Raw genomic sequence first — 11,157 nt, 5'->3', positions numbered from 1 at the left:
TCTGACCCACTTCACATGAAACATCTCCAAATCTTTTTGATTTCATAAAACTATCAAATCATAGAATCATTTGGGGTGGAAAAGACCTTTAAGATCATTGAGTCCAACCCTTCCCCCAGCACTGCCCAGGCCACCCCCACCCCATGTCCCTCATCCCCACATCTCCAGGCTCTGAAACCCCTCCAGGGATGATGGGGACTCCAGCCCTGCCCTGGGCAGCCTGGGCCAGGCCCTGACAACCCTTTCCAGGGAGAAATTCTTCCCCAGCTCCAACCTAAACCTCCCCTGGTACCACTTGAGTTGTGCCCAAAGTTCCTCTTGTCCCACCCCTTGTTCCTTGGGAGCAGAGCCCGACCCCCCCCTGGCTCCAACCTCCTCTCAGGGGGTTGCAGGGAGCCACAAGGTCTCCCCTCAGCCTCCTCTGCTCCAGGATCAGCACCCTCAGCTCCTCACAAGTTCTCCAGACCCTTTCCCAGCTCCATTCCCCTTCTCAGGACACCCTCCAGCCCCTCAATGTCCTTCTTGTCATGAGGGGCCCAGAAGGATCTCAAGGGACCTCAAGGATCACCTGGTCCAACCCTTCTAATAGTAATGTGGTAGATGGTCTGTTTGTGTGAACATATGCACTTTGTATGAGAACAAAAAAAAAAAAAATATCAGAAGGAACCCAAACAGAAGATCCTGGTGTGCTCTCCTGTGCTTGTCTTCAGTTTTGTTCATCACCTGTGATAGATGACTTGAATTTCTTTCATTTTTCAGTTTGAGATTATGGGTGTGTTTCTCTGAACATCTGTGGCAGCTGGCTAACAGGATCAGGGCAGTATCAGACTAGTCCAGACACAGGGAAGATAATCTTTCCCAGCCCAACATGAATGCATAAATGCATAAATCCTCCTGTTCAACTCTATTTATCACCCAGACATGCTCCCCCCAACCCTCCAGCCCAGTGGTTGCCCTTTCTCAGATAAAAGCAGCCCCACAGCTTGCAGCACACTTGGCATCTCCTCTGAGGACTGATAAAGCTGCTTCTTGTGTCACTGGGGAGATGCAGGAGTTGGACACATCCAGACTCAGCTGCAGGACACAGCCACACGAGGTCCTGGGTGTCTCATGGAAGCAGCCAAGCTCAGCTGCTCCAGTTTGCAGCTCCCAAAAGTTCTGGGCTTCCCCCTGTCCCACTGGTTTCACAGAGACCAAGACTTCACCATTAATGATGGTTAATGATGAGCATTTGCTAATAATAGCTAATAAAATACTGCAAGTCTGGACTGATCTCTCAGCTGGTGCTGCAATGTTGTGCAGGCAGGGCCAGGAGCTGCCTGCTCCTGGTTGGAAGGTTGTTGGGTTCATGGAAACCATCAACATTCCTGATTCCAAACTGTCCATGGTGCCAGGGGTGGGATCAGCCATGGCCCAGATCCCCTCAGCCAGAGCCTGCTGAGAATGCCCTGAGCACCAGCACCAGGGGATGGATCCCCCAGGGAGCCTTCATCTGCAACTGCACCAGTTTATGAAGTTATATTAAAAATCCTGGAATGTCCAATAAGATGGATTTGTAGTCAAATATCGAGAGAATCATGGGTTGAATGTAAAATCAATCACAGAAAACTTAGGGTAGCAGGGACCTTTGGAAGTTATCTGCTCCAACCTTCTGCTCCAAGCAGGGCTGGCATCAAATTTGGAGCAGATTTCTCAAGGTCTTGTTAAGTTTTGAAAAACTCCAAGGATGGCAACTCCACCACCTCAGCCTCTCTTGTGGAGAATTCTTCCCATATGTGCACATGGGATTTCCCCTGTTGCAATCTGTGCCTGTTGCCACCTCCCCTTTCCTTTTGGTGCCTCCCACATGGGATGTCTCCTGTTCATCAGAATCTTTCTCACCCTGGAGGGCCCTGAGATGCTCCCAGAACTCCAGATATGGTCTCAGGAGTGCTAAAGAGAAGAGGGGGTCAGACCTGGCCTTGCAGCATCCAAGGGGACTCGGGCAGCTCAGAGCTGGAAGCTGGAGGGCAACCAAGGGGTCAGGGGACCCTGACAAAGGTGCTGTCTTTTCATCACAGCTGTGTAGGGGAGGAACATCCCCCAGGAGCAGAGAAATCACACCAGGGGGGCTGGGGATAAGTGAGAGAGGACCAAGATGCTCTGGAAGAGCTGGAAGTGTTTAATGAGTCACAAAAAGCTCTTCAGTGCTGCTGCCTCTTGGGGAACACTGTTCTGCTGTCTCTTTCATTGCTTCTGAGTGCAAGAGAAAGATTTTGGTCCATTAAAAAGCATCCTTTGATACCTACAGAGACCATTAAGGAATGGGATCAGTTTTGTCAGCAGCATATTGCTGCTTCGACAGAGTTTCTGCAGGTGTTGTGCCAACACAGAAGTGATGAGGAAATAAAGGGTTTTCTTGGCTCAACCTTGAGGCACAAAGGAGCAGCTACAACCCAAATCAATGTCTTTATTACCCTGCAAAGGGTGGCAGGTCAAGAAACTGCCCTTGCTGGGCTCCCCCAGCATCTTCTATATGCCTGAACCAGAGTCAGTGTTTGTAAATCACTCCTGAGCTCTTTAGATATTTTCTCTTCTGGGCCAGGAATGAATGAGAAGTAAAATATTTGCTAAAAAAAAAAAAAATTGTGTCTTCCAGTATCAGCTGGAACTAAGCAGCAATCACAAGGAGAGTAAGTGTTGCCTCTTCTCTTTACAAGATACTGGGGAGGAGAAAAACCATCCTTGATGCAGCACATGGCTTCCCCTCAACTATCCTTGAGTAAAACACAACTAAATTATGACAAGCTCTGATGTATTCCTCTAAAAAGCATCTTATTGTCAGGCTTTTTACATCTCACAACACTTCAGCTAATCCATGAAACTCCATGTTACAGGTAGGTCCATGTCTGATTTGTATCTTGGTGCTACAGCTGAGCAGATCTGGAGTCCTGAGCAGGGATTGTCATTTTTCCATCAAGATAAGAATGGCCACAAAACCCCTCCAAGGTAAAAAGAAATGGGAAGGCCAGGATTTTGAAGTGGAACACACAAACTGAAACTACTGCATTGCTCCCTGAAAACCAAACTCCATCACCCTCATTTTTGTCATCCTTTAAAAGAGCAAAATGATGACTGGGCAAGCCTCAGTGAATACAAAGCAATGCTGATTCATAATGAGAAACCAATCTAAGAGCCTTTCAGCATTAAAGTTTAGAATAAACTATCTGGCAGAGTCATTTGCCTATGTTAAAGTTTGAAAAAAGAAAGCTGTGAAGTTAAAGGTAAATCTTTTAAAAATGCAAATCTTTCTTCTGAAAAGCTTGGTAAATGAAAACAAGCTGATGAAAACATGACAGTTGAAAACACTCAAAATCAAAGGATACCTTTTTAGTGTTTTGAAGTGCCTGTGCAAATGTGTGACACCAAGCCAACGTGCATTCCCATTTCCCAGTAACTACTGCATAGAGCTTCTCCAAAGCCAATGTTTGCATCACCAGTTGCAAATGATACCATATTTTCAAAGCTTAATACTGTAGTTCATGTCCTAAATTTTTTTGTTGGAAACACCCTTTATTTAAGCTGAACATGAGCCAGCAGTGTGCCCAGGTGGCCAAGAAGGCCAATGGCATCCTGGGCTGGCTCAGGAACAGCGTGGCCAGCAGGTCCAGGAAAGGGATTCTGCCCCTGTGCTCAGCCCTGGGGAGGCCACAGCTTGAGTCCTGTGTCCAGTTCTGGGCCCCTCAGCTCAGGAAGGAGATTGAGGTGCTAGAGCAGGTCCAGAGAAGAGCAAGGAGGCTGGGAAGGGATCCAGCACAAGTCCTGTGAGGAAGGGCTGAGGGAGCTGGGGGTGTTGAGGCTGGAGAAGAGGAGGCTCAGGGGAGACCTCATCACTCTCTCCAACTCCCTGAAAGGAGGTTGGAGCCAGGGGGGGGTTGGGCTCTTTTCCCAGGCAACTCTCAGCAAGACAAGAGGGCACAAGAGGTCTCAAGTTGTGCCAGGGGAGGTTTAGGTTGGACATTAGAAAGAATTTCTTTCTGGAGAGGGTGATCAGCCATTGGAATGGGCTGCCCAGGGAAGGGGTGGATTCTCCATCCCTGGAGATATTTCAAAAGAGCCTGGATGTGGCACTCAGTGCCATGGGCTGGGAACCACGGGGGGAGTGGAGCAAGGGTTGGACTTGATGAGCTCTGAGGTCCCTTCCAACCCAGCCCATTCTCTGATTCTATGATTGCTATCTTGCAAGTAAGCAGAGAATGCTGAATAATACTTTCTTTCAACAGTGCAGTAACAGACCATTAAAAATATTTTTCTACTTCCATGGTTTAAGGAATCATTGGTAACCATTAAACATACAGCTTTTCATCATTTTCTCAACAGCAATAAAAAATATAGAATTAATCCATTGCTGAGCACAGAATGCTTCTCCTCTACGTGTCAAACACAAAAACATCCATCTCCTGAAGGGCACGGATAAAGTCTTGCATGTCCCTCTCACTGTCTGACTTCAGGTAGTATGTCACGTTCCGGTTGGACAGATGCAGAGTTGTGGAGTTGATTCTGGATGCTGTGACATTGTGGAGGCTCATACTGCCCCGGATAACCCTGCCAATGTCATCTGTGTCCCTGCAGCACAAAGAGAAGGCAGTGAGGAGCCTCTGGGGATTGAAGTCATCACTGTCTGTAAAGAATATATCCGGGGCCAGGCTCTGCTCAGGGATGTCCCATGACAGGACAAGGGTCACTGCAAGGAGGTTGATTTTTGAGATCCCTTCCAACCCAAAGCTTTTTGTGATTCTGTGATTGTGTGATTTGTAGAGTTACCCAGAAATGGAGTGTCCAGTTGTCCAGAGAAGGGCAAAAAAGCTCATTAGTAAGGGTTTGGAGCACAAGTCCTATGAGGAGCTGAGGAGGGTTGAGGGTTGAGATGGGGTTGTTTAGTCTGGAGGAGTTTGAGAGGAGACCTGATGGCTCTTTAACCACCTCAAGGGAGGTGGGAGCAAGTAGGGAAAAAGCCTCTGCTCCTTAGTAAACTGTGATAGGAACAGAGGAAACGGATGGAAGCTGTGCCAGGGCAGCTTTGGGCTGGATGTTAGGAAATATTTTTTCACTGAGAGGGTTGTCAGGCATTGGAATGGCCCAAGACAGAGGTGGAGTCCCCATCCCTGGAGGCATTTAAAAGGCATTTGGAGCTGGTCCTTAAGGACAGGGTTTAGCAGATTATGGTGTTGGTCAAAGGTTGGACTGGAGGAGCTTGGAGGTCTCTTCCAGCTAAAATATTCTGTGATTCTGTGAAGGGGCAATGGGTGCCAGCTGGGACATAGGATATTCCACTTAAACAGAAGGAAAACTTTTTCTCTGTGAGGGGGACAGAGCCCTGGCACAGCTGCCCAGAGGGGTTGTGGAGTCTCAACCCCCCCGGATGTGTTCTGGGTGACCTGTCCTGGGTGATCCTGCTCTGAGCTGAGCTTTTCCAGCCACAAACTCCAAACCCCACAGACCCCTCCCTTGGGACCCACCTGCTCTGTGACTTACCAGTAATAGTGAAGCCACATGTCCTTGATTTCAAAACAGCGATACTGGTACCAAAAGAAATAATTCGTCCATTTCTTTAAGCGATAGATCCGTGTGTCCATGGCACGGGAGAGGGAGCGCGGACAGAAACTGAAAGTGATTTATCTTTAGAAGCCGAAGTGCCGGCTGGGACAGAAAGCGAAGGGGCAGCTCCCTCTTAAAGGGACTTTGCGGGCAGGGGGAGGCACCGGGAAAGCTGAGGGGACGGGGACGGGGACACGGGACACGGGACACGGGACACGGGACACGACACGACACCACACCACACGACACGACACGACACGACACAAGGGCGGTGGAGCTGAGACCTCAGCCCCGCACAGACACCGCGCAGCCCCTCAGCGATGCTGAGCCTGACCCTAAGGCCACCCGGGCTCGGTCCCTGGCACCCGGACAGGAGCAGCAAGGACAGCGGGAGGCTGGGGATGGCATCAACAGGGAGCCCCGATGGATGTGAGCAGCTCATGGTGAGGATGCAGAGCCAAGGTCCGGCCAGGAACCCAGTTTTCGGTCCAGGGTTTGGCTCTGGGGGTCCATGGGCAGGAGCAGCCCTGGCTGGGGCTCAGCTGTGTTGTAGTTTAGGATGGGAACAAGGGGGAGAGCCCCAGCTTGGGGGGAAGCAATGCAGCCACCACTGAAGTCTCTGCCTTTTTTCACAACAGCTTTTTTAAGTCACCATCTATGCTCTTCCCATCCTGGTCCAGGCAGCCAGATCCCCAGCAGGGGAGAACATTCAAGGCTCTGCCACCTTGCTCCTCCATGCCCTGTTTTTGGCCACACGCTCCTCCCTGCACCCCTGAACCTCTTTTTTGCAGTGGGACCCTGCCCCTCTTCCACTGCAGGACAGAAGAACCAGGGGGACAAATCTCTGCATGTGGCTGGAGGCCAGCGAGGGGACAGGCGAGGGGACAGCCAAGGGACCCTGTCTGCTGCAGTGTGACACTGCCTGGCACTGACCAGGGAGCTCCCAGAGGGACACAGATTCTCCAAAGGAAGACGAATTGGCTTCTCCAAGGATGCTCCTGGAATGAAAGTCATTAAAGTTTGTAACCTTGAAGTGGCAAAAGTGTTAAGAGGAGAACAGCTTGACTTGTCTGGAAGCCAAACACTCTCCAAGGGGAGGGCAGACACTAATTCTGCCATCTGGCAGCACAACCCACCAAGCCTCAGTGCAAAATGGAGAAGTGGAAAGAGATTTCCAGGTAATCAATTGCTTGCTGCCAAATCCTTCTCCTGGGTGCCCCTGCCTAGATCCAGTCCCAAATCCAGCAAAGCTTTCCCTTATTCAGACACCTCAGGCTAGGAGCAAACCCAGCTCTGCTGCAGGGGCAGGGGGGTCCCAAAGTCTGGGAGAGGAGAAAATGCCAGAGATGAAGGGAACACAGCCCAGAGAGGAAGGAGACACAGCTCAGAGATGAAGATGCTCTCTGGCAGGGTTTAACAGCCCATAGCCCCTGGCTTTCCACTGCTGCATCTGCAGGGGAGCTCCAGCTCCAGCTCCAGCTCCAGCTCCAGCTCCAGCTCTGCTTCTTGACCTCTCTCTCTGCAGACACAGCTTCCTCAAGGCTTTTTGAAGAGCTTAAAGTTCTTGTCCATGTGCGGGCGTGGCATTGGGAGCCTCCTGGACAAGCCCCTCAGGAGTGGTCTTTAGGGAAATACTGATACAGGGAATTTCATGGCTCTGCCAGGAGCACGTTGAGGCACAGGAGGGTGATCCCAGGCTGGGCTCAGGTTGGGGACAGGCAGATGGCCCATGGAATGTCCCATCTGAGCACCTGGGCCTGCTGATGGGTCCAAAGACACAGCAATTTTGTCCCCCACCTTGGAAGCACAGAGGGATGGTTTTAATGACTCAGGTAGGGTTTCCTCATGTCAGCACAGAGCTGGATGCACAGCTCCAAAATGTGCATCTCCTGCACTACTCCAGTACTACAAGCTGTAGTATCTTCTTGGTTCTCTTAGTGTTCTGACATCACTAAGAACTGGCACAAAATATCCTGATGAAGAGACTCAAGTCCCCAGTGACCTCTGAGCAGTCTCTGGGAGAAGATGATGGAGCTGAATTGCTGCTGGGAGCAGCAAGAAGAGTGGAACAGGGGTGTAACACTCACTTAAGCCCTTTTAAGCCTCCCCTGTGAAGTGTTGCCAGTAGTCTTAGGCTTAGATCCCAGGCAAGCAGACTGCCACAAATGATAGACTGTTTTGCAGAATAGAAATGATGCAAGAAAAGCAAAGCCTGAGAACCAGCACACAGCACCAGGTTTCCAGCAGCTGTCAACCATGCTTGGTTTCTGTCACCACTGGATGTGGCCACAACTCTGAAGTTACAGAAGAGGCTCTAAAATCAGCATAAAGAAAATGTTTGAAATAAATGAGGTGAGAAGTGAACATAAGCTTGTGCAAGCAGATAGAGCAACCTTTGCTTTTCATGTAACATGTGATACATGCAAAAAAGTCTAAGGTGAGTAGAGGCTGGTAGGGCTGCTCATTAACCAAGTAATTAAAACAAAAGCAAAAAAGGAAGAAAGAAGAATAAAAAGCTTTGAAAGACAAGGGTATTGAATAACAGCATCGAGAAAGGGAACTTTCTTCAAATGCTACCAAAAAGTGATTAAATCCTGATGGGCAAACCAAGGCCCCCAGGTCTGATGGATCTCTGCATCAAAATGCAGCATCAGATGGATTCAGAGAGGGACTTCAGGCAAGGCTGGAGCATCCTCAGAGCTTCTGCACTCAAACACAATGTGAGTGTTACACCCAAGGAACACCAGGAAAACACAAGCCCCCAGCTTAACCCTGTGGTTTCTCTTCACGTGCCCAATGCATGGCTCATCTCCTAGATCCTGGTGATACCTGAGATCAGGGAGAAGAGAGGAGCATCAGCTGGGATCACACAAATCATGGGAATGTGCATTATTGGTCAGGGACACCATGGCTTTGCACTTGGGTAAGGTGGCACCTGATTGATTCCTTCAGTCCCAAACAGACTTCACAGTGAAGATGCCCTTCCCAAGAGCCACCCAACTCTCCCTCTGTCTGGATTCACCCATCAGCCATAGTTAGAGGGATTGTTTTTTCTCTGCTTTGCCTTGTTTTTAGGTTAGTGAAGTTAACATTAATTTAACTTGCACCAGCTCAATATAAACACAGTCCCAGCAGCCTTAACGTGATGGCTTTAGATGTACAGGGGCACAGAAGGCAGGATCTAGTCCTTCCCTTAATTGTTTTTCCTCTCTCAAATTTTCAGCCCTTTCTCCCTGACTCAGGAAGAAGAGAAAGATCTTGTCATTCCAGATAGACACAAGTAATCCAAGCTCCAGCCCTCTGCAGTTTTCTCATTTCCAACCAGTATCAGAGGAGACCTCCTCCACCTGGGCCTCATGTGCTCCAAGAACCATCTGGTTCTGCCTGTTTGAGTGCAGGTCAAGAAGTGAGAAGCCCATTGAGTGTGTTTGCACATGATGGAGGAAATTCCTTCCCTCTCCCTCACAGTGTGCCTGGGGAGAGGGTTCCTGGGACTCCTCAGGACTCCTGCAGAGCCAGGTCCTGTCCACCCCATCCAGGCCAATACAGAATCACAGAATCACAGAATCACAGAATGTTTGGGTTGGAAGAGACCTCCAAGCTCATCCAGTCCAACCTCTGACCAAGACTAAACTACTAAACCATGTCCTTAAGGATCAGGTCCCAATGCCTTTTAACTAGAAATGCTGTGTACACCTGCCTTGGCTGAGAGAACCAGTCCAAGGGGACCTGAGACCAGTTGGTCAGTGGGTGAGGACCAGCACTGGAGATCCAAGTTGTTTCCTCACAGCTCTGGAAGGAAACAGCCTGGAGGAAACTGGAGTTTCCCTGGAGGAAACTGAGGCACAGGAGGTCCCAGGACCATGTGAGCCCCTGCAGTGACATGGAGCCCCCCTGTTAGGTGGCCCCAACCTGCAGACCCAGCCAGGGAGCACCTCACCTGCTGCAGACCTCTGTGGATGCTTGGCACCCACCCGTGGGGGAGAGGAGCTGGGCATGAGCTCAGACACCAGTGATGCTTAAACCAAGCTGCATCTCACCCAGTTTGCTCCATCCCCCACCATGCCCTGGCAGCATCTCCCCCTCCCTCTCCCCACACCCCCGGAGCACATTCCTGCAGATGGCCGGGTGGTAATTAGCACATCGGTGGGGCTGGGAGTGCAGAGCTGGGGAGTGGAACAGGAGGAGAAGCTAACGAGGTCAGAAGACAGCATGTGGCATCCCTGCGAGGAGAGGGAAGAGGATTCAAAACCTGCTGCAATCAAAGCAGCACCTGCCTGGGATGAATCCCCAGGGCCAGGAGAGGGAAAGGAGAGGGAGAGGATTTCTTGCTGTAACAGACGGCTGCAAGACTTCCTCTCCCTCCCATTTGTTTCAGACACTAATTAGGTCAATGTTACCCTGGTAGATTCAGCCTGGAAACTTGAGGCAGAGAGGGAGAGAGCAGACAGGAGCAGGGGGCAGGGGGGTCACAGTTCTGTACAGGGTGCTGGGTGCAATCTGCACTCCCAGCCTTGCTTGGTTTGGGTGGCTCCTGACCCCCATAGGATCATAAAATCATCTGGGTTGGAAAGGAGCTCTGAGATCATCAAATCCAACCCTTGATCCACTCCCCCCGTGGTTCCCAGCCCATGGCACTGAGTGCCACATCCAGGCTCTTTTTAAATATCTCCAGGGATGGAGAATCCACTCCTTCCCTGGGCAGCCCATTCCAATGGCTGAGCACCCTCTCCCCAAAGAAATTCTTTCTAATGTCCAACCTAAACCTCCCCTGGCAGAGCTTAAGCCCATGCTCTCTTTGTCTTACTGGTAGCTACTTGGGAGCAGAGCCCGACTCCCCCCTGGCTCCAACCTCCTTTCAGGGAGTTGTAGAGAGTGATGAGGTCTCCCCTGAGCCTCCTCTTCTCCAGCCTGAACACCCCCAGCTCCCCCAGCCCCGTGGCAGACCAGCAGAACCCCTTCCTCAGCCCTGTGCTGGCAAAGACACAGCAGAACTGACCTCAAACCCCACACTGCAGCTGCTGAAGAGCTGGGGCTGCTTCCCCCCCTCACTGCCAGCACCACACGGAGCCCACGGGGCTGCTCCCACCCGGGAGTTTTTTCATTCTTGCAGCACTGACACGCTGGGAAAGTTCCAAAGGATCAGCTCTAAAAAAACTGAACTTCTAGGGCAGTTTGTTCCTGTGTTTGCTCTCAGGTGTGAAACACTTAGCTACGGAAAAAAAGAAAAAAAAATGTGCCAAGAAATGCAGCAAAACCAGGCCAGGCCAGAAGGTGGACAGCGTGGGAGAGAACACAAAGATCCACTCACCACCAGCAGCCCCAGGATTTCTGAAGAAGGAAAAAAAATAAAATTAAGATGTAACATCCTGAACGTGGCTCATAATTTTATTTGCCAAATATATACAAACACAAGCCAGAATTCTTGGATACCAAGCAGTTTGCAGAGGGGAGAAGAAAGGAAAGTTTTTATTACAGGGATTATTACATTGCTGAGCACTGTGAAATCCTTCCTGGCTCCTTTGGATCAGAGTGGAGAACAGAACTGGTCAGTCACTGGGCACAGCTTGGATAAAATAC

The 11,157-nt window shown here is 50.2% G+C and overlaps 1 protein-coding gene and 1 long non-coding RNA gene across 4 annotated transcripts; one reads left to right on the top strand and one right to left on the bottom strand.

Annotated features, from left to right (window-relative positions):
• Positions 1 to 4,284: 4,284 nt before the first annotated feature.
• LOC139807216 (oxysterol-binding protein 2-like) lies at positions 4,285 to 5,650 on the bottom strand. Its single transcript, XM_071767859.1, has 2 exons — positions 5,515 to 5,650; positions 4,285 to 4,605 (listed from the first exon to the last, which is right to left on the bottom strand). Exons 1-2 carry the CDS (start codon positions 5,613 to 5,615, stop codon positions 4,410 to 4,412), a joined length of 297 nt encoding a protein of 98 aa, XP_071623960.1. The 5' UTR covers positions 5,616 to 5,650; the 3' UTR covers positions 4,285 to 4,409.
• Positions 5,651 to 5,793: 143 nt separating this feature from the next.
• LOC139807219 (uncharacterized) lies at positions 5,794 to 10,951 on the top strand. Of its 3 annotated transcripts, none has more exons than XR_011730497.1 (3): positions 5,794 to 6,020; positions 6,369 to 6,755; positions 10,775 to 10,951. It is a non-coding gene; the product is annotated as an uncharacterized lncRNA (long non-coding RNA). The 3 variants fall into 3 exon arrangements; XR_011730498.1 differs by lacking the exon at positions 10,775 to 10,951 and adding an exon at positions 8,820 to 9,108; XR_011730496.1 differs by lacking the exon at positions 10,775 to 10,951 and adding an exon at positions 8,801 to 9,108.
• Positions 10,952 to 11,157: the final 206 nt, after the last annotated feature.

The sequence above is a fragment of the Heliangelus exortis genome, chromosome 24, assembly GCF_036169615.1.
Source record: "Heliangelus exortis chromosome 24, bHelExo1.hap1, whole genome shotgun sequence".
Classification (NCBI taxonomy): Eukaryota; Metazoa; Chordata; class Aves; order Apodiformes; family Trochilidae; genus Heliangelus; species Heliangelus exortis.
This window is presented reverse-complemented; position numbering and strand designations above follow the sequence as displayed.